The following is a 23338-nucleotide window of genomic DNA, read 5'->3' on the forward strand; positions in this document are numbered from 1 at the left end:
AACCGTTCATGTTACCGACGTGATCCCAGTTAAACCGTTCATGTTACCGACCTGATCCCAGTTAAACCGGTCACGTTACCGACCTGATCCCAGTTAAACCGGTCACGTTACCGACCTGATCCCAGTTAAACCGGTCATGTTACCGACCTGATCCCAGTTAAACCGATCATGTTACCGACCTGATCCCAGTTAAACCGGTCATGTTCCCGACCTGATCCCAGTTAAACCGTTCATGTCACCGACCTGATCCCAGTTGAACCGTTCATGTTACCGACCTGATCCCAGTTGAATCGATCATGTTACCGACCTGATCCCAGTTGAATCGATCATGTTCCCGACCTGATCCCAGTTAAACCGTTCATGTCACCGACCTGATCCCAGTTGAACCGTTCATGTTACCGACCTGATCCCAGTTAAACCGGTCATGTTACCGACCTGATCCCAGTTAAACCGGTCATGTTACCGACCTGATCCCAGTTAAACCGTTCATGTTACCGACCTGATCCCAGTAGAACCGTTCATGTTCCCGACCTGATCCCAGTTAAACAGTTCATGTTACCGACCTGATCCCAGTTGAATCGATCGCGTTACCGACCTGATCCCAGTTAAACCGTTCATGTTACCGACCTGATCCCAGTTAAACCGTTCATGTTCCCGACCTGATCCCAGTTAAACCGGTCATGTTACCGACCTGATCCCAGTTAAACCGTTCATGTTCCCGACCTGATCCCAGTTGAACAGTTCATGTTACCGACCTGATCCCAGTTAAACCGTTCATGTTACCGACCTGATCCCAGTTAAACCGTTCATGTTACCGACCTGATCCCAGTTGAATCGATCATGTTACCGACCTGATCCCAGTTGAATCGATCATGTTACCGACCTGATCAGTTAAACCGTTCATGTTACCGACCTGATCCCAGTTGAACCGTTCATGTTACCGACCTGATCCCAGTTAAACCGTTCATGTTACCGACCTGATCCCAGTTAAACCGTTCATGTTACCGACCTGATCCCAGTTAAACCGTTCATGTTACCGACCTGATCCCAGTTAAACCGGTCATGTTACCGACCTGATCCCAGTTAAACCGTTCATGTTACCGACCTGATCCCAGTTGAACCGTTCATGTTACCGACCTGATCCCAGTTGAACCGTTCATGTTACCGACCTGATCCCAGTTAAACCAGTGATGTTACCGACCTGATCAGTTAAACCGTTCATGTTACCGACCTGATCCCAGTTAAACCGTTCATGTTACCGACCTGATGCCAGTTAAACCGTTCATGTTACCGACCTGATGCCAGTTAAACCGTTCATGTTACCGACCTGATCCCAGTTAAACCGTTCATGTTACCGACCTGATCCCAGTTAAACCGTTCATGTTACCGACCTGATACCAGTTAAACCGGTCATGTTACCGACCTGATACCAGTTAAACCGTTCATGTTCCCGACCTGATACCAGTTAAACAGTTCATGTTACCGACGTGATCCCAGTTAAACAGTTCATGTTACCGACCTGATCCCAGTGAAACGGTTCGTGTTACCGACCTGATCAGAGTTAAACCGTTCATGTTACCGACCTGATCCCAGTTAAACCGGTCATGTTACCGACCTGATCCCAGTTAAACCGGTCATGTTACCAACCTGATCCCAGTTAAACAGTTCATGTTACCGACCTGATTCCAGTTAAACCGTTCATGTTACCGACCTGATTCCAGTTAAACCGTTCATGTTACCGACCTGATCAGAGTTAAACCGTTCATGTTCCCGACCTGATCCCAGTTAAACCGGTCATGTTACCGACCTGATCCCAGTTAAACCGTTCATGTTCCCGACCTGATCCCAGTTAAACCGGTCATGTTACCGACCTGATCCCAGTTAAACCAGTCATGTTACCGACCTGATCAGTTAAACAGTTCATGTGACCGACCTGATCCCAGTTAAACCGGTCACGTTACCGACCTGATCAGAGTTAAACCGTTCATGTTACCGACGTGATCCCAGTTAAACCGTTCATGTTACCGACCTGATCCCAGTTAAACCGGTCACGTTACCGACCTGATCCCAGTTAAACCGGTCAAGTTACCGACGTGATCCCAGTTAAACCGTTCATGTTACCGACCTGATCCCAGTTAAACCGGTCACGTTACCGACCTGATCCCAGTTAAACCGGTCACGTTACCGACCTGATCCCAGTTAAACCGGTCATGTTACCGACCTGATCCCAGTTAAACCGGTCATGTTACCGACCTGATCCCAGTTAAACCGTTCATGTTACCGACCTGATCCCAGTTAAACCGGTCATGTTACCGACCTGATCCCAGTTAAACCGGTCATGTTCCCGACCTGATCCCAGTTAAACCGTTCATGTCACCGACCTGATCCCAGTTGAACCGTTCATGTTACCGACCTGATCCCAGTTGAATCGATCATGTTACAGACCTGATCCCAGTTGAATCGATCATGTTACCGACCTGATCCCAGTTGAATCGATCATGTTCCCGACCTGATCCCAGTTAAACCGTTCATGTCACCGCCCTGATCCCAGTTGAACCGTTCATGTTACCGACCTGATCCCAGTTGAATCGATCATGTTACCGACCTGATCCCAGTTGAATCGATCTTGTTACCGACCTGATCCCAGTTAAACCGGTCATGTTACCGACCTGATCCCAGTTAAACCGGTCATGTTACCGACCTGATCCCAGTTAAACCGTTCATGTTACCGACCTGATCCCAGTAGAACCGTTCATGTTCCCGACCTGATCCCAGTTAAACAGTTCATGTTACCGACCTGATCCCAGTTGAATCGATCGCGTTACCGACCTGATCCCAGTTAAACCGTTCATGTTACCGACCTGATCCCAGTTAAACCGTTCATGTTCCCGACCTGATCCCAGTTGAATCGATCATGTTACCGACCTGATCCCAGTTGAATCGATCATGTTACCGACCTGATCAGTTAAACCGTTCATGTTACCGACCTGATCCCAGTTGAACCGTTCATGTTACCGACCTGATCCCAGTTAAACCGTTCATGTTACCGACCTGATCCCAGTTAAACCGTTCATGTTACCGACCTGATCCCAGTTAAACCGTTCATGTTACCGACCTGATCCCAGTTAAACCGGTCATGTTACCGACCTGATCCCAGTTAAACCGTTCATGTTACCGACCTGATCCCAGTTGAACCGTTCATGTTACCGACCTGATCCCAGTTGAACCGTTCATGTTACCGACCTGATCCCAGTTAAACCAGTGATGTTACCGACCTGATCAGTTAAACCGTTCATGTTACCGACCTGATCCCAGTTAAACCGTTCATGTTACCGACCTGATGCCAGTTAAACCGTTCATGTTACCGACCTGATGCCAGTTAAACCGTTCATGTTACCGACCTGATCCCAGTTAAACCGTTCATGTTACCGACCTGATCCCAGTTAAACCGTTCATGTTACCGACCTGTTCCCAGTTAAACCGGTCATGTTACCGACCTGATCCCAGTTAAACCGGTCATGTTACCGACCTGATACCAGTTAAACCGTTCATGTTCCCAACCTGATCCCAGTTAAACCGGTCATGTTACCGACCTGATACCAGTTAAACCGTTCATGTTCCCAACCTGATCCCAGTTAAACCGGTCATGTTACCGACCTGTTCCCAGTTAAACCGGTCATGTTACCGACCTGATACCAGTTAAACCGTTCATGTTCCCAACCTGATCCCAGTTAAACCGGTCATGTTACCGACCTGATTCCAGTTAAACTGTTCATGTTACCGACCTGATCAGTTAAACCGTTCATGTTACCGACCTGATCCCAGTTAAACCGGTCATGTTACCGACCTGATCCCAGTTGAACCGTTCATGTTACCGACCTGATCCCAGTTAAACCAGTCATGTTACCGACCTGATCAGTTAAACCGTTCATGTTACCGACCTGATCCCAGTTAAACCGTTCATGTTACCGACCTGATCCCAGTTAAACCGTTCATGTTCCCGACCTGATCCCAGTTAAACCGGTCATGTTACCGACCTGATCCCAGTTAAACCAGTCATGTTACCGACCTGATCAGTTAAACCGTTCATGTTACCGACCTGATCCCAGTTAAACCGGTCATGTTACCGACCTGATCCCAGTTAAACGGTTCATGTTACCGACCTGATCCCAGTTAAACCGTTCATGTTACCGACCTGATCCCAGTTAAACCGGTCATGTTACCGACCTGATCCCAGTTAAACGGTTCATGTTACCGACCTGATCCCAGTTAAACCGGTCATGTTACCGACCTGATCCCAGTTAAACAGTTCATGTTACCGACCTGATCCCAGTTAAACCGTTCATGTTCCCGACCTGATCAGAGTTAAACCGTTCATGTTCCCGACCTGATCCCAGTTAAACCGGTCATGTTACCGACCTGATCCCAGTTAAACCGTTCATGTTCCCGACCTGATCCCAGTTAAACCGGTCATGTTACCGACCTGATACCAGTTAAACCGGTCATGTTACCGACCTGATACCAGTTAAACCGTTCATGTTCCCAACCTGATCCCAGTTAAACCGGTCATGTTACCGACCTGATCCCAGTTAAACCAGTCATGTTACCGACCTGATCAGTTAAACCGTTCATGTTACCGACCTGATCCCAGTTAAACCGGTCATGTTACCGACCTGATCCCAGTTAAACGGTTCATGTTACCGACCTGATCCCAGTTAAACCGTTCATGTTACCGACCTGATCCCAGTTAAACCGGTCATGTTACCGACCTGATCCCAGTTAAACGGTTCATGTTACCGACCTGATCCCAGTTAAACCGGTCATGTTACCGACCTGATCCCAGTTAAACCGTTCATGTTACCGACCTGATTCCAGTTAAACTGTTCATGTTACCGACCTGATCAGTTAAACCGTTCATGTTACCGACCTGATCCCAGTTAAACCGGTCATGTTACCGACCTGATCCCAGTTAAACCGGTCATGTTACCGACCTGATCCCAGTTAAACCGGTCATGTTACCGACCTGATCAGTTAAACCGTTCATGTTACCGACCTGATCCCAGTTAAACCGGTCATGTTACCGACCTGATCCCGGTTAAACGGTTCATGTTACCGACCTGATCCCAGTTAAACCGGTCATGTTACCGACCTGATCCCAGTTAAACCGGTCATGTTACCGACCTGATGCCAGTTAAACCGTTCATGTTACCGACCTGATCCCAGTTAAACCGGTCATGTTACCGACCTGATCCCAGTTAAACCGGTCATGTTACCGACCTGATCCCAGTTAAACCGGTCATGTTACCGACCTGATCAGTTAAACCGTTCATGTTACCGACCTGATCCCAGTTAAACCGGTCATGTTACCGACCTGATCCCAGTTAAACGGTTCATGTTACCGACCTGATCCCAGTTAAACCGGTCATGTTACCGACCTGATCAGAGTTAAACCGTTCATGTTACCGACCTGATTCCAGTTAAACTGTTCATGTTACCGACCTGATCAGTTAAACCGTTCATGTTACCGACCTGATCCCAGTTAAACCGTTCATGTTACCGACCTGATCAGAGTTAAACCGGTCATGTTACCGAGCTGATCCCAGTTAAACCGTTCATGTTACCGACCTGATTCCAGTTAAACCGTTCATGTTCCCGACCTGATCCCAGTTAAACCGGTCATGTTCCCGACCTGATCCCAGTTAAACCGTTCATGTTACCGACCTGATCCCAGTTGAACCGTTCATGTTCCCGACCTGATACCAGTTAAACAGTTCATGTTACCGACCTGATCCCAGTTAAACAGTTCATGTTACCGACCTGATCCCAGTTAAACGGTTCGTGTTACCGACCTGATCAGAGTTAAACCGTTCATGTTACCGACCTGATCCCAGTTAAACCGGTCATGTTACCGACCTGATCCCAGTTAAACCGGTCATGTTACCGACCTGATCCCAGTTAAACAGTTCATGTTACCGACCTGATCCCAGTTAAACCGTTCATGTTCCCGACCTGATCAGAGTTAAACCGTTCATGTTCCCGACCTGATCCCAGTTAAACCGGTCATGTTACCGACCTGATCCCAGTTAAACCGTTCATGTTCCCGACCTGATCCCAGTTAAACCGGTCATGTTACCGACCTGATCCCAGTTAAACCAGTCATGTTACCGACCTGATCAGTTAAACAGTTCATGTTACCGACCTGATCCCAGTTAAACCGGTCACGTTACCGACCTGATCAGAGTTAAACCGTTCATGTTACCGACGTGATCCCAGTTAAACCGTTCATGTTACCGACCTGATCCCAGTTAAACCGGTCACGTTACCGACCTGATCCCAGTTAAACCGGTCACGTTACCGACCTGATCCCAGTTAAACCGGTCACGTTACCGACCTGATCCCAGTTAAACCGGTCACGTTACCGACCTGATCCCAGTTAAACCGATCATGTTACCGACCTGATCCCAGTTAAACCGGTCATGTTCCCGACCTGATCCCAGTTAAACCGTTCATGTCACCGACCTGATCCCAGTTGAACCGTTCATGTTACCGACCTGATCCCAGTTGAATCGATCATGTTACCGACCTGATCCCAGTTGAATCGATCTTGTTACCGACCTGATCCCAGTTAAACCGGTCATGTTACCGACCTGATCCCAGTTAAACCGGTCATGTTACCGACCTGATCCCAGTTAAACCGTTCATGTTACCGACCTGATCCCAGTAGAACCGTTCATGTTCCCGACCTGATCCCAGTTAAACAGTTCATGTTACCGACCTGATCCCAGTTGAATCGATCGCGTTACCGACCTGATCCCAGTTAAACCGTTCATGTTACCGACCTGATCCCAGTTAAACCGTTCATGTTCCCGACCTGATCCCAATTAAACCGGTCATGTTACCGACCTGATCCCAGTTAAACCGTTCATGTTCCCGACCTGATCCCAGTTGAACAGTTCATGTTCCCGACCTGATCCCAGTTAAACCGTTCATGTTACCGACCTGATCCCAGTTAAACCGTTCATGTTACCGACCTGATCCCAGTTGAATCGATCATGTTACCGACCTGATCCCAGTTGAATCGATCATGTTACCGACCTGATCAGTTAAACCGTTCATGTTACCGACCTGATCCCAGTTGAACCGTTCATGTTACCGACCTGATCCCAGTTAAACCGTTCATGTTACCGACCTGATCCCAGTTAAACCGTTCATGTTACCGACCTGATCCCAGTTAAACCGGTCATGTTACCGACCTGATCCCAGTTAAACCGTTCATGTTACCGACCTGATCCCAGTTGAACCGTTCATGTTACCGACCTGATCCCAGTTGAACCGTTCATGTTACCGACCTGATCCCAGTTAAACCAGTGATGTTACCGACCTGATCAGTTAAACCGTTCATGTTACCGACCTGATCCCAGTTAAACCGTTCATGTTACCGACCTGATGCCAGTTAAACCGTTCGTTACCGACCTGATGCCAGTTAAACCGTTCATGTTACCGACCTGATCCCAGTTAAACCGTTCATGTTACCGACCTGATCCCAGTTAAACCGTTCATGTTACCGACCTGATACCAGTTAAACCGGTCATGTTACCGACCTGATACCAGTTAAACCGTTCATGTTCCCAACCTGATCCCAGTTAAACCGGTCATGTTACCGACCTGATTCCAGTTAAACTGTTCATGTTACCGACCTGATCAGTTAAACCGTTCATGTTACCGACCTGATCCCAGTTAAACCGGTCATGTTACCAACCTGATCCCAGTTAAACCGGTCATGTTACCGACCTGATCCCAGTTAAACCGGTCATGTCACCGACCTGATCCCAGTTGAATCGATCATGTTACCGACCTGATCCCAGTTGAATCGATCATGTTCCCGACCTGATCCCAGTTAAACCGTTCATGTTACCGACCTGATCCCAGTTAAACCGTTCATGTTCCCGACCTGATCCCAGTTAAACAGTTCATGTTACCGACCTGATCCCAGTTGAAACGATCGCGTTACCGACCTGATCCCAGTTAAACCGTTCATGTTACCGACCTGATCCCAGTTAAACCGTTCATGTTCCCGACCTGATCCCAGTTAAACCGTTCATGTTCCCGACCTGATCCCAGTTAAACCGTTCATGTTCCCGACCTGATCCCAGTTGAACAGTTCATGTTACCGACCTGATCCCAGTTAAACCGTTCATGTTACCGACCTGATCCCAGTTAAACCGTTCATGTTACCGACCTGATCCCAGTTGAATCGTGTTTATTGATCGATTCAAACTACATGGTTACAAGTCTACAAGCTACATGTCTACATGCTACACGGTGGCTACAGGGACAAAGAAAGCATCGGGACACAAAGCAGGACTGGGAGCTTTTATTAACAAGCAGGTACACATCAGGCTATGCTGCCAGCGTTGGAGGCAATCCTGGGCCACAGGTCGGCACACTCTTTGGCAACTGGACCTGTGATGGCTGAACCTGCAGACACAAACATAGCCGTTACCGCCAGCTCCTCGTGACCCTGCAGACGTGTCACATGACAAGTTGTCCCGTCCCTGATTGAGATCAGCCAACCACGGTGCGGCGCTGCCGTCTCACCCACAGGGGCGAAGTCAATCTGCCCTTCTACGACAACTCGCCCAGCCACCGAGCAGACAGAACAAGTGCTTTTGGAAGGGTCCATGACACACACACACACACACACACACACACCTTTCATTTCTCCCTTGTTGTTTACGATGACGCCTGCATTGTCCTCGAAGTACAGAAACACGCCGTCTTTTCTCCGGTATGACTTGCGCTGCCGTATCACCACTGCCGGATGAACTGTGGACAGGAAGAGGAGGATGCTGGTTAAATTCCAGTAAAACTAGCGCCAGAGAAAAGAAACCAGAAAGATCATGTTCAGTCAGCCTCCACAGCTCCCAGTTCCACCATTAAGACTTCACCACAGCACCTAGAAGGACAGTGTGGAGCAAGAATAGATGATACAACACGGACAAGTCTGCCTTACTGGGACCAGTGGATGCACTGGTCTAAGGCGTGACCGCCGCTGCAACACAGCTGCTGGGTCAGGCGTGTTGCAGTAGGGAAAACAACACGCCCCCCCCCAGCTGTCACATGACAAGTTGTCCCGTCCCTGATTGAGATCAGCCAACCACAGTGAGGCGCTGCCGTCTCACCCACAGGGGCGGAGTCAATCTGCCCTTCTACGACAACTCGCCCAGCCACCGAGCAGACAGAACAAGTGCTTTTGGAAGGGTCCATGACACACACACACACACACACACACACACACACACACACACAACCCTGCAGACATGTCACATGACAAGTTGACGATGCAGAGACACCATGAGAAAGTGTCCAACAGGAATGGAAACAGATGGTGATGATGAAACCAACCCAAGTCATCCAAAGGCTAAAACTAAAAGCTTCCGCAGCGCCTTGCTTAACCGCGACGCCGGTTGGAGACGAGGAGAGACCGATGTGATTACTGTCTGGCAGCTGACTGCATGAAGCAGATTAGCTGAGACCCTAAGAACTCCAAACACAGCGGAAAGCCGCTTGAGTTTATGCAGCCAAAGCGTACGTTGCCAACAATCCTCCCGCTCTGTGAACAGCTTTAGACGTGGTAGAATCAGGAGCGGGTTCTAGTTTAGACGTGGTAGAATCAGGAGCGGGTTCTAGTTTAGACGTGGTAGAATCAGGAGCGGGTTCTAGTTTAGACGTGGTAGAATCAGGAGCAGGTTCTAATTTAGACGTGGTAGAATCAGGAGCGGGTTCTAATTTAGACGTGGTAGAATCAGGAGCGGGTTCAAATTTAGACGTGGTAGAATCAGGAGCGGGTTCTAGTTTAGACGTGGTAGAATCAGGAGCAGGTTCAAATTTAGACGTGGTAGAATCAGGAGCGGGTTCTAGTTTAGACGTGGTAGAATCAGGCTCGGGTTCTAGTTTAGACGTGGTAGAATCAGGAGCGGGTTCTAGTTTAGACGTGGTAGAATCAGGAGCGGGTTCTAATTTAGACGTGGTAGAATCAGGAGCGGGTTCTAGTTTAGACGTGGTAGAATCAGGAGCGGGTTCTAGTTTAGACGTGGTAGAATCAGGAGCGGGTTCTAGTTTAGACGTGGTAGAATCAGGAGCGGGTTCTAGTTTAGACGTGGTAGAATCAGGAGCAGGTTCTAATTTAGACGTGGTAGAATCAGGAGCGGGTTCTAATTTAGACGTGGTAGAATCAGGAGCGGGTTCAAATTTAGACGTGGTAGAATCAGGAGCGGGTTCTAATTTAGACGTGGTAGAATCAGGAGCAGGTTCAAATTTAGACGTGGTAGAATCAGGAGCGGGTTCTAGTTTAGATGTGGTAGAATCAGGAGCGGGTTCTAATTTAGACGTGGTAGAATCAGGAGCGGGTTCTAGTTTAGACGTGGTAGAATCAGGAGCAGGTTCTAATTTAGACGTGGTAGAATCAGGAGCGGGTTCTAGTTTAGACGTGGTAGAATCAGGAGCGGGTTCTAATTTAGACGTGGTAGAATCAGGAGCGGGTTCTAGTTTAGACGTGGTAGAATCAGGAGCGGGTTCTAGTTTAGACGTGGTAGAATCAGGAGCGGGTTCTAGTTTAGACGTGGTAGAATCAGGAGCGGGTTCTAGTTTAGACGTGGTAGAATCAGGAGCGGGTTCTAATTTAGATGTGGTAGAATCAGGAGCGGGTTCTAGTTTAGACGTGGTAGAATCAGGAGCGGGTTCTAGTTTAGACGTGGTAGAATCAGGAGCAGGTTCTAATTTAGACGTGGTAGAATCAGGAGCGGGTTCTAATTTAGACGTGGTAGAATCAGGAGCAGGTTCAAATTTAGACGTGGTAGAATCAGGAGCGGGTTCTAATTTAGACGTGGTAGAATCAGGAGCGGGTTCTAGTTTAGACGTGGTAGAATCAGGAGCGGGTTCTAGTTTAGACGTGGTAGAATCAGGAGCGGGTTCTAGTTTAGACGTGGTAGAATCAGGAGCGGGTTCTAATTTAGACGTGGTAGAATCAGGAGCGGGTTCAAATTTAGACGTGGTAGAATCAGGAGCGGGTTCAAATTTAGACGTGGTAGAATCAGGAGCGGGTTCTAGTTTAGACGTGGTAGAATCAGGAGCGGGTTCTAGTTTAGACGTGGTAGAATCAGGAGCGGGTTCTAGTTTAGACGTGGTAGAATAAGGCGCGGGTTCTAGTTTAGACGTGGTAGAATAAGGCGCGGGTTCTAGTTTAGACGTGGTAGAATCAGGCGCGGGTTCTAATTTAGACGTGGTAGAATCAGGGTCGGGTTCTAGTTTAGATGTGGTAGAATCAGGAGCGGGTTCTAATTTAGACGTGGTAGAATCAGGAGCGGGTTCTAATTTAGACGTGGTAGAATCAGGAGCGGGTTCTAATTTAGATGTGGTAGAATCAGGAGCGGGTTCTAGTTTAGACATGGTAGAATCAGGAGCGGGTTCTAATTTAGATGTGGTAGAATCAGGAGCGGGTTCTAGTTTAGACATGGTAGAATAAGGCGCGGGTTCTAGTTTAGACGTGGTAGAATCAGGAGCAGGTTCTAATTTAGACATGGTAGAATCAGAAGCAGGTTCTAATTTAGACGTGGTAGAATCAGGAGCGGGTTCTAATTTAGACGTGGTAGAATCAGGAGCGGGTTCTAATTTAGACGTGGTAGAATCAGGAGCGGGTTCTAATTTAGACGTGGTAGAATCAGGAGCGGGTTCTAGTTTAGACGTGGTAGAATCAGGAGCGGGTTCTAGTTTAGCCGTGGTAGAATCAGGCTCGGGTTCTAGTTTAGACGTGGTAGAATCAGGCTCGGGTTCTAGTTTAGACGTGGTAGAATCAGGAGCAGGTTCTAATTTAGACGTGGTAGAATCAGGAGCAGGTTCTAATTTAGACGTGGTAGAATCAGGAGCGGGTTCTAATTTAGACGTGGTAGAATCAGGAGCGGGTTCTAGTTTAGACGTGGTAGAATCAGGAGCGGGTTCTAGTTTAGACGTGGTAGAATCAGGAGCGGGTTCTAATTTAGACATGGTAGAATCAGGAGCGGGTTCTAATTTAGACGTGGTAGAATCAGGAGCGGGTTCTAGTTTAGACATGGTAGAATCAGGAGCGGGTTCTAATTTAGATGTGGTAGAATCAGGAGCGGGTTCTAGTTTAGACGTGGTAGAATAAGGCGCGGGTTCTAGTTTAGACGTGGTAGAATCAGGAGCAGGTTCTAATTTAGACGTGGTAGAATCAGGAGCAGGTTCTAATTTAGACGTGGTAGAATCAGGAGCAGGTTCTAATTTAGACGTGGTAGAATCAGGAGCGGGTTCTAATTTAGACGTGGTAGAATCAGGAGCGGGTTCTAGTTTAGACGTGGTAGAATCAGGAGCGGGTTCTAGTTTAGACGTGGTAGAATCAGGAGCGGGTTCTAGTTTAGACGTGGTAGAATCAGGAGCGGGTTCTAGTTTAGACGTGGTAGAATCAGGCGCGGGTTCTAGTTTAGACGTGGTAGAATCAGGAGCGGGTTCTAGTTTAGACGTGGTAGAATCAGGAGCGGGTTCTAGTTCAGACGTGGTAGAATCAGGAGCAAGTTCTAGTTTAGACGTGGTAGAATCAGGAGCGGGTTCTAGTTTAGACGTGGTAGAATCAGGAGCGGGTTCTAATTTAGACGTGGTAGAATCAGGCGCGGGTTCTAGTTTAGACGTGGTAGAATCAGGAGCGGGTTCTAATTTAGACGTGGTAGAATCAGGAGAAGGTTCTAATTTAGACGTGGTAGAATCAGGAGCAGGTTCTAGTTTAGACGTGGTAGAATCAGGAGCAAGTTCTAGTTTAGACGTGGTAGAATCAGGAGCAGGTTCTAATTTAGACGTGGTAGAATCAGGAGCGGGTTCTAGTTTAGACGTGGTAGAATCAGGCGCGGGTTCTAATTTAGACGTGGTAGAATCAGGAGCGGGTTCTAGTTTAGACGTGGTAGAATCAGGAGCGGGTTCTAGTTTAGACGTGGTAGAATCAGGCTCGGGTTCTAGTTTAGACGTGGTAGAATCAGGAGCAGGTTCTAATTTAGACGTGGTAGAATCAGGAGCGGGTTCTAATTTAGACGTGGTAGAATCAGGAGCGGGTTCTAGTTTAGACGTGGTAGAATCAGGAGCGGGTTCTAGTTTAGACGTGGTAGAATCAGGAGCGGGTTCTAGTTTAGACGTGGTAGAATCAGGAGCGGGTTCTAATTTAGATGTGGTAGAATCAGGAGCGGGTTCTAGTTTAGACGTGGTAGAATCAGGAGCGGGTTCTAGTTTAGACGTGGTAGAATCAGGAGCAGGTTCTAATTTAGACGTGGTAGAATCAGGAGCGGGTTCTAATTTAGACGTGGTAGAATCAGGAGCAGGTTCAAATTTAGACGTGGTAGAATCAGGAGCGGGTTCTAATTTAGACGTGGTAGAATCAGGAGCGGGTTCTAGTTTAGACGTGGTAGAATCAGGAGCGGGTTCTAGTTTAGACGTGGTAGAATCAGGAGCGGGTTCTAATTTAGACGTGGTAGAATCAGGAGCGGGTTCAAATTTAGACGTGGTAGAATCAGGAGCGGGTTCAAATTTAGACGTGGTAGAATCAGGAGCGGGTTCTAGTTTAGACGTGGTAGAATCAGGAGCGGGTTCTAATTTAGACGTGGTAGAATCAGGAGCGGGTTCTAGTTTAGACGTGGTAGAATAAGGCGCGGGTTCTAGTTTAGACGTGGTAGAATCAGGCGCGGGTTCTAATTTAGACGTGGTAGAATCAGGGTCGGGTTCTAGTTTAGATGTGGTAGAATCAGGAGCGGGTTCTAATTTAGACGTGGTAGAATCAGGAGCGGGTTCTAATTTAGACGTGGTAGAATCAGGAGCGGGTTCTAATTTAGATGTGGTAGAATCAGGAGCGGGTTCTAGTTTAGACATGGTAGAATCAGGAGCGGGTTCTAATTTAGATGTGGTAGAATCAGGAGCGGGTTCTAGTTTAGACATGGTAGAATAAGGCGCGGGTTCTAGTTTAGACGTGGTAGAATCAGGAGCAGGTTCTAATTTAGACGTGGTAGAATCAGGAGCAGGTTCTAATTTAGACGTGGTAGAATCAGGAGCGGGTTCTAATTTAGACGTGGTAGAATCAGGAGCGGGTTCTAATTTAGACGTGGTAGAATCAGGAGCGGGTTCTAATTTAGACGTGGTAGAATCAGGAGCGGGTTCTAGTTTAGACGTGGTAGAATCAGGAGCGGGTTCTAGTTTAGACGTGGTAGAATCAGGAGCGGGTTCTAGTTTAGACGTGGTAGAATCAGGAGCGGGTTCTAATTTAGACATGGTAGAATCAGGAGCGGGTTCTAATTTAGACGTGGTAGAATCAGGAGCGGGTTCTAGTTTAGACATGGTAGAATCAGGAGCGGGTTCTAATTTAGATGTGGTAGAATCAGGAGCGGGTTCTAGTTTAGACGTGGTAGAATAAGGCGCGGGTTCTAGTTTAGACGTGGTAGAATCAGGAGCAGGTTCTAATTTAGACGTGGTAGAATCAGGAGCAGGTTCTAATTTAGACGTGGTAGAATCAGGAGCAGGTTCTAATTTAGACGTGGTAGAATCAGGAGCGGGTTCTAATTTAGACGTGGTAGAATCAGGAGCGGGTTCTAGTTTAGACGTGGTAGAATCAGGAGCGGGTTCTAGTTTAGACGTGGTAGAATCAGGAGCGGGTTCTAGTTTAGACGTGGTAGAATCAGGAGCGGGTTCTAGTTTAGACGTGGTAGAATCAGGCGCGGGTTCTAGTTTAGACGTGGTAGAATCAGGAGCGGGTTCTAGTTTAGACGTGGTAGAATCAGGAGCGGGTTCTAGTTCAGACGTGGTAGAATCAGGAGCAAGTTCTAGTTTAGACGTGGTAGAATCAGGAGCGGGTTCTAGTTTAGACGTGGTAGAATCAGGAGCGGGTTCTAATTTAGACGTGGTAGAATCAGGCGCGGGTTCTAGTTTAGACGTGGTAGAATCAGGAGCGGGTTCTAATTTAGATGTGGTAGAATCAGGAGCGGGTTCTAGTTTAGACGTGGTAGAATCAGGAGCGGGTTCTAATTTAGACGTGGTAGAATCAGGAGAAGGTTCTAATTTAGACGTGGTAGAATCAGGAGCAGGTTCTAGTTTAGACGTGGTAGAATCAGGAGCAAGTTCTAGTTTAGACGTGGTAGAATCAGGAGCGGGTTCTAGTTTAGACATGGTAGAATCAGGAGCGGGTTCTAATTTAGATGTGGTAGAATCAGGAGCGGGTTCTAGTTTAGACATGGTAGAATAAGGCGCGGGTTCTAGTTTAGACGTGGTAGAATCAGGAGCAGGTTCTAATTTAGACGTGGTAGAATCAGGAGCAGGTTCTAATTTAGACGTGGTAGAATCAGGAGCAGGTTCTAATTTAGACGTGGTAGAATCAGGAGCGGGTTCTAGTTTAGACGTGGTAGAATAAGGCGCGGGTTCTAATTTAGACGTGGTAGAATCAGGAGCGGGTTCTAGTTTAGACGTGGTAGAATCAGGCTCGGGTTCTAGTTTAGACGTGGTAGAATCAGGCTCGGGTTCTAGTTTAGACGTGGTAGAATCAGGAGCGGGTTCTAATTTAGATGTGGTAGAATCAGGAGCGGGTTCTAGTTTAGACGTGGTAGAATCAGGCGCGGGTTCTAATTTAGACGTGGTAGAATCAGGAGCGGGTTCTAGTTTAGACGTGGTAGAATCAGGAGCGGGTTCTAGTTTAGACGTGGTAGAATCAGGCGCGGGTTCTAATTTAGACGTGGTAGAATCAGGAGCGGGTTCTAGTTTAGACGTGGTAGAATCAGGCTCGGGTTCTAGTTTAGACGTGGTAGAATCAGGCTCGGGTTCTAGTTTAGACGTGGTAGAATCAGGAGCAGGTTCTAATTTAGACGTGGTAGAATCAGGAGCGGGTTCTAATTTAGATGTGGTAGAATCAGGAGCGGGTTCTAGTTTAGACGTGGTAGAATCAGGCTCGGGTTCTAGTTTAGACGTGGTAGAATCAGGCGTGTGTTCTAGTTTAGACGTGGTAGAATCAGGAGCAGGTTCTAATTTAGACGTGGTAGAATCAGGCTCGGGTTCTAGTTTAGACGTGGTAGAATCAGGCTCGGGTTCTAGTTTAGACGTGGTAGAATCAGGAGCAGGTTCTAATTTAGACGTGGTAGAATCAGGAGCGGGTTCTAGTTTAGACGTGGTAGAATCAGGAGCAGGTTCTAATTTAGACGTGGTAGAATCAGGCTCGGGTTCTAGTTTAGACGTGGTAGAATCAGGAGCAGGTTCTAGTTTAGATGTGGTAGAATCAGGAGCGGGTTCTAATTTAGATGTGGTAGAATCAGGAGCGGGTTCTAATTTAGACGTGGTAGAATCAGGAGCGGGTTCTAGTTTAGACGTGGTAGAATCAGGCTCGGGTTCTAGTTTAGACGTGGTAGAATCAGGCGTGTGTTCTAGTTTAGACGTGGTAGAATCAGGAGGTTCTCCGGTTAACAGACACCGTGTGGGTAACTGGCTCCGGTTAACAAGACACCGTGTGGGTAACTGGCTCTGGTTAACAAGACACCGTGTGGGTAACTGGCTCTGGTTAACAGACACCGTGTGGGTAACTGGCTCCGGTTAACAAGACACCGTGTGGGTAACTGGCTCTGGTTAACAAGACACCGTGTGGGTAACTGGCTCTGGTTAACAGACACCGTGTGGGTAACTGGCTCCGGTTAACAAGACGCCGTGTGGGTAACTGGCTCCGGTTAACAGACACCGTGTGGGTAACTGGCTCCGGTTAACAAGACACCGTGTGGGTAACTGGCTCCGGTTAACAGACACCGTGTGGGTAACTGGCTCCGGTTAACAGACACCGTGTGGGTAACTGGCTTCGGTTACAAGACACCGTGTGGGTAACTGGCTCTGGTTAACAAGACACCGTGTGGGTAACTGGCTCTGGTTAACAGACACCGTGTGGGTAACTGGCTCCGGTTAACAAGACACCGTGTGGGTAACTGGCTCCGGTTAACAGACACCGTGTGGGTAACTGGCTCCGGTTAACAAGACACCGTGTGGGTAACTGGCTCCGGTTAACAGACACCGTGTGGGTAACTGGCTCCGGTTAACAAGACACCGTGTGGGTAACTGGCTCCGGTTAACAAGACACCGTGTGGGTAACTGGCTCCGGTTAACAGACACCGTGTGGGTAACTGGCTCCGGTTAACAGACACCGTGTGGGTAACTGGCTTCGGTTACCAGACACCGTGTGGGTAACTGGCTCCGGTTACCAGACACCGTGTGGGTAACTGGCTCCGGTTACCAGACACCGTGTGGGTAACTGGCTCCGGTTAACAGACACCGTGTGGGTAACTGGCTCTGGTTAACAGACACCGTGTGGGTAACTGGCTCCGGTTAACAGACACCGTGTGGGTAACTGGCTCTGGTTAACAGACACCGTGTGGGTAACTGGCTCCGGTTAACAGACACCGTGTGGGTAACTGGCTCCGGATAACAGACACCGTGTGGGTAACTGGCTCCGGTTAACAGACACCGTGTGGGTTAACTGGCCCTGGTTAACCGACACCATGTGGGTTAAATGGCTCTGTTTAACAGAAACAGTGTTGGTTAGCTGGCTCTGGTTAACTGGTGACCAGCCAGCTCGCCACCCTACTGGACGTGCTGAACCCAGCCGGCGGGGGTTTGGCTGGAAGCAGAAGAACTAGGCGCAGCGGGAAGCGGCTCTCGGACACTGGCACTTGCGCCTTTTGCAACGTACCCTTCTTCCTGAGTTCTGGCTTGCCTTTCTTCACCGTGGCCATGACCATGTCGCCCACTCCTGCAGCCGGCAGGCGGTTCAGACGACCCTTGATGCCCTTCACAGAGATGATGTACAGGTTCTTCGCACCTGGAGGACAGGAAACAGGAATGGTGAGATCCAGGGATCTGAGCCGAGAGCTTCTACAGCTACATCTCAGGAAATTAGACTTTAGTGGAAAAGTTCCACATTTCATTTCAGAATGAAAACCCAGATAATATATCGATTTATTAGACATAGAGGGAAACACTTCAACCAATTCTAGAAAGGCTGATAACTGTGGCTTATAGACAATGAAAACCCTAAATTTTGCAGAAAATTAGAATATTGTGATAAACTTCAACTTAGAAAGTCATGGTGTCACACCCTGATCCACTGAAAACACCTGCAAAGGTATCCTGATCCTTTAAATGGTGTCACAGTCTGGGTCAGCCGGCGACTCAACCATGGGGAAGACTGCTGACCTGACAGAAGACCATCATTGACCCTCCACATGGAGGGAAAGCCATAAAGGTCATTTCTAAAGAAGCTGCTTGTTCACAGAGAGCTGGATCCAAACATGTTAATGGAAAGCTGAGTGGAAGGAAAAGCTGCACCAGCAGAAGGCAGAACCGCCTGGAGAGGATCGTCAAGCAACATCCATTCAGGAATCTGGGGACTTCACAAGGAGTGGACTGAAGCTGGACTCATCAAGAGCCGCGACGCACAGACGGATCCTAGACATGGACTACAGATTCCCATTCCTCGTGTCGAGCCTCTCCTGGACCAGAGACACCAACAGAAGCATCTCACCTGGGCTACGGAGGAACAGGACTGGTTCTCAGATGGAAGCAGATTCTGCATTTCATGTGGAAACCAAGGTCCCAGAGTCTGGAGGAAGAGTGGAGAGGCCCAGAATCCATGTTGCTGGAAGTCCAGAGTGAAGTTTCCACAGTCAGTGATTACACCTGAGCAGTGCCACACGCGGGTGGCTTCCATTGCCACGCCGCGCTGATGCAGTAATTCATGCAAAAGGAGCCCAACCAGGTACTGAGTGCATGGAAATGAACTGTTCAGAAGTCTTACATTTCTGTTTAAAATATCATTTTTTCCCATTGACCTTAGGTAACATTTTCTGGGTTTTCATCGTATATAAGCCACAATCAATATTTCCAGAAATAAATGGTTCTATGTGACATAACTCTATATTATATCTGGGTTTCACATTCTGAAAGGAAATATTGATCAGTATAGTCTGATTTCCTGAGATGTACCTGAACGCACAGCTGAGGCCCTCCTGGCAGTCTGAGGCACAGCCCATGGCGTCTCCGCCGGCAATCACTTCCTCACCAAGCTGACTGGGCTGATGGTTCTGGTTGGCTGGGCTAATGGTTCTGGTGGGCTGGGCCAATGGTTCTGGTGGGCTGGGCCAATGGTTCTGGTGGGCTGGGCCAATGGTTCTGGTGGGCTGGGCTAATGGTTCTGGTGGGCTGGGCCAATGGTTCTGGTGGGCTGGGCCAATGGTTCTGGTGGGCTGGGCCAATGGTTCTGTTTGGCTGGGCTAATGGTTTTGTTTGGCTGGGCTAATGGTTTTGTTTGGCTGGGCTAATGGTTCTGTTTGGCTGGGCTAATGGTTCTGTTTGGCTGGGCTAATGGTTCTGGTGGGATGGGCTAATGGTTCTGGCTGGCTGGGCCAATGGTTCTGGTGGGCTGGGCTAATGGTTCTGGTGGGCTGGGCTAATGGTTCTGTTTGGCTGGGCCAATGGTTCTGGTGGGCTGGGCTAATGGTTCTGAAATGTTTTGGACCTACAGCAGTGTTAAAGACGTGATGGGTGCAGAGAACCTGTGTTGTCGGCGCAGTTGATGACGGCGCCCACCGGGAGACCCAGCGAGATGCGGAACTTCGCTCCAGATGAACCTCCACGTCCTGCGGAGACACAAGCAGCTGGATCAGTCCACCTGGATCGGTCCAGATGGATCAGTCCACCTAAAGCAACATCTGAGACGGTGAAGCCGAACCGCCAGTAATATCTGAATCCCACTGCGCATGCTTGCTCACTCCATTCTCCCATGTGTCAGCATTTTAACAGAAAACGGCTAAATCCAGAAAAGCGTTCAGTTTTTCTGCCATATGATTGCCGGAACGTGTAAACATGTACAGTAATGTGATTATTTACAGTTTAAATGTCTACAGGAGGAGCTCCACATGAACCGACTCGGATTAGCCTTCTCCGCTAGCCTGGGCTAACATCACCTTTCTGCTCAACCACACCGGTAATCACACCGGGAAACGTCTCGACTTGGGCCCCGTCTGTCGTGGAACAAGGATTATACCGCGCTTCGGTCTGGCCACCAAGATAAAAACCCAACTTTAACCCTAAACCCGGCTGTCTATCAGCGCCATGCAGGCAGGCAGCCTAACATGGCGTCCTTCGGCTGCATTAAAACACATCCTTCAATAACGACTAAGGAACTGTCATTAATGTAACGAGAGTCACATAAAACACGCCGTGGAGACCTGTCTGTCACAACAAGCATCATATTTAGACGTAGCGTATGGTAAAAGCGGCAGATGGAGACAGATTTCCAGAGGACCGTACCTCTCTTCGACATCGCTGCGGAAAAAAAGAAGGAGGCGCCGCAAGGGGTTCTGGGAAAACGAGCTGATTCATCCGGGTCACCGCAGGAAGTCTGCGGATATGAAACCAGTTTGACTGCTTAGGACTTTAATCCGGTTCATTATGAAACCAGACTGATTCTGGTTCGGGTTTTAATCCGGTTTATTATTAAACTAGATTGACTCTAGTTCAGGTTTTAATCCGGTTTATGATGAAACCAGACTGATTCTGGTTCAGGTTTTAATCCGGTTGATTATGAAACCAGATTGACTCTACTTAAGGTTTTATTCCGGTTTATTATGAAACCAGACTGATTCTGGTTCAGGTTTTAATCCGGTTGATTGTGAAACCAGATTGACTCTGGGTCAGGTTTTAATCCGATTTATTATAAAAACTCCTAACGTTGATTCCGGGTCACGGCAGGGAGTCTGAGGATGTGAAACTAGACTGATTCTGGTTCAGGTTTTAATCCGGTTTATTATAAAACCATATTGACTCTGGGTCAGGTTTTAATCCGATTTATTATAAAAACTCCTAACGTTGATTCCGGGTCACGGCAGGGAGTCTGAGGATGTGAAACCAGACTGATTCTGGTTCAGGTTTTAATCTGGTTTATTATGAAACCAAATTGACTCTAGTTCAGGTTTTATTCCGGTTTATTACGAAACCAGACTGATTCTGGTTCAGGTTTCAATCCAGTTTATGATGAAACCAGATTAACTCTAGTTCAGGTTTTAAACCGGTATATTATGAAACCAGATTGACTCCAGTTCAGGTTTTAATCCGGTTTATTACGAAACCAGATTGACTCTAGTTCAGGTTTTAATCCGGTTTATGATGAAACCAGACTGATTCTGGTTCAGGTTTTAATCCGGTTTATTATAATAACTCCTAACGTTGATTCCGGATCACGGCGGGGAGTGTGGGGATGTGAAACCAGATGGATTCTTTTTCAGGTTTGAATCCGGTTTATGATGAAACCAGACTGATTCTGGTTCAGGTTTTAATCCGGTTTATTACAAAACCAGATTGACTCTAGTTCAGGTTTTAATCCAGTTTATTACGAAACCAGACTGATTCTGGTTCAGGTTTTAATCCGGTTTATGATGAAACCAGACTGATTCTGGTTCAGGTTTTAATCCAGTTTATGATAAAAACTCCTAACGTTGACTCCGGGACACGGCGGGGAGTCTGGGGATGTGAAACCAGATGGATTCTGGTTCAGGTTTTAATCCGGTTTATGATGAAACCAGACTGATTCTGGTTCAGGTTTTAATCTGGTTTATTATGAAACCAGAATGATTCTGGTTCAGTTTTTAATCCGGATTAATATAAAAACTCCTAACGTTGATTTCGGGTCACGGCGGGGAGTCTAAGGAATGTGAAACCAGATTGATTCTGGTTCAGGTTTTAATCTTGTAATTGACTGTAGTTCAGGGTTTAATCCGGTTTATTACGAAACCAGACTGATTGTGGTTCAGGTTTCAATCCAGTTTATGATGAAACCAGATTAACTCTAGTCAGGTTTTAAACCGGTTTATTACGAAACCAGACTGATTCTGGTTCAGGTTTTAATCTGGTTTATTATGAGACCAGACAGATTCTGGTTCAGGTTTTAATCTGGTAATTGATGACACCAGATGACTCCGGTTCAGGTTTTAAACCGTTATGTTATGAAACCAGACTGATTCTGGTTCAGGTTTTAATCTGGTTTATTATGAATCCAGACTGATTCTGGTTCAGGTTTTAATCCTGTTTATTATGAAACCAGACAGATTCTTTTTCAGGTTTAAAACCAGTTTATTATGAAACCAGACTGATTCTGGTTCAGGTTTTAATCTGGTTTATTATGAGACCAGACAGATTCTGGTTCAGGTTTTAATCTGGTAATTGATGACACCAGATGACTCCGGTTCAGGTTTTAAACCGTTATGTTATGAAACCAGACTGATTCTGGTTCGGCTTTTAATCCGGTTCATGATGAAACCAGATTGACTCCAGTTCAGGTTTTAATCCGGTTTACAATAAAACCAAACTGATTCTGGTTCGGGTTTTAATCCGGTTCATTATGGAACCAGATTGACTCTGGTTCAGGTTTTAATCTGGTTTATTATGAAACCAGACTGATTCTGTTTCAGGTTTTAATCTGGTTTATTATGAATCCACACCGATTCTGGTTCAGGTTTTAATCAGATTTATGATAAAAACTCCCAACGTTGATTCCGGGTCATGGCGGGGAATCTGGGATGTGAAACCCGACTTATTCTGGTTCAGGTTTTAATCCAGTTTATGATGAAACCAGACTGATACTGGTTAAGTTTTAATCCGGTTTATAATAAAAACTCCTAAAGTTGATTCCGCATCACGGTGGGGAGTCTGCGGATGTGAAACCAGATTGACTTTTAATCCGGTTCATGATGAAACCAGATTGACTCCAGTTCAGGTTTTAATCCGGTTTACAATAAAACCAAACTGATTCTGGTTCGGGTTTTAATCCGGTTTATTATGGAACCAGATTGACTCTGGTTCAGGTTTTACTCCGGTTTATTATGAAACCAGACTGATTCTGGTTCAGGTTTTAATCTGGTTTATTATGAGACCAGACAGATTCTGGTTCAGGTTTTAATCTGGTAATTGATGACACCAGATGACTCCGGTTCAGGTTTTAAACCGTTATGTTATGAAACCAGACTGATTCTGGTTCGGCTTTTAATCCGGTTCATGATGAAACCAGATTGACTCCAGTTCAGGTTTTAATCCGGTTTACAATAAAACCAAACTGATTCTGGTTCGGGTTTTAATCCGGTTCATTATGGAACCAGATTGACTCTGGTTCAGGTTTTAATCTGGTTTATTATGAAACCAGACTGATTCTGTTTCAGGTTTTAATCTGGTTTATTATGAATCCACACCGATTCTGGTTCAGGTTTTAATCAGATTTATG

General features: G+C 47.1%; 1 protein-coding gene across 1 annotated transcript; it reads right to left on the reverse strand.

The window, feature by feature from the left end:
• Positions 1-8359: 8359 nt before the first annotated feature.
• Positions 8360-20440, reverse strand: rpl23 (ribosomal protein L23). Its single transcript, XM_079252401.1, has 5 exons — positions 20377-20440; positions 19620-19703; positions 17759-17887; positions 8713-8826; positions 8360-8478 (listed from the first exon to the last, which is right to left on the reverse strand). The coding sequence occupies exons 1-5, from the start codon at positions 20387-20389 to the stop codon at positions 8396-8398; spliced, it is 423 nt and encodes a 140-aa protein (XP_079108527.1). The 5' UTR covers positions 20390-20440; the 3' UTR covers positions 8360-8395.
• Positions 20441-23338: the final 2898 nt, after the last annotated feature.

The sequence above is a fragment of the Telmatherina bonti genome (assembly GCF_933228915.1).
Source record: "Telmatherina bonti genome assembly, chromosome: 14".
Classification (NCBI taxonomy): Eukaryota; Metazoa; Chordata; class Actinopteri; order Atheriniformes; family Telmatherinidae; genus Telmatherina; species Telmatherina bonti.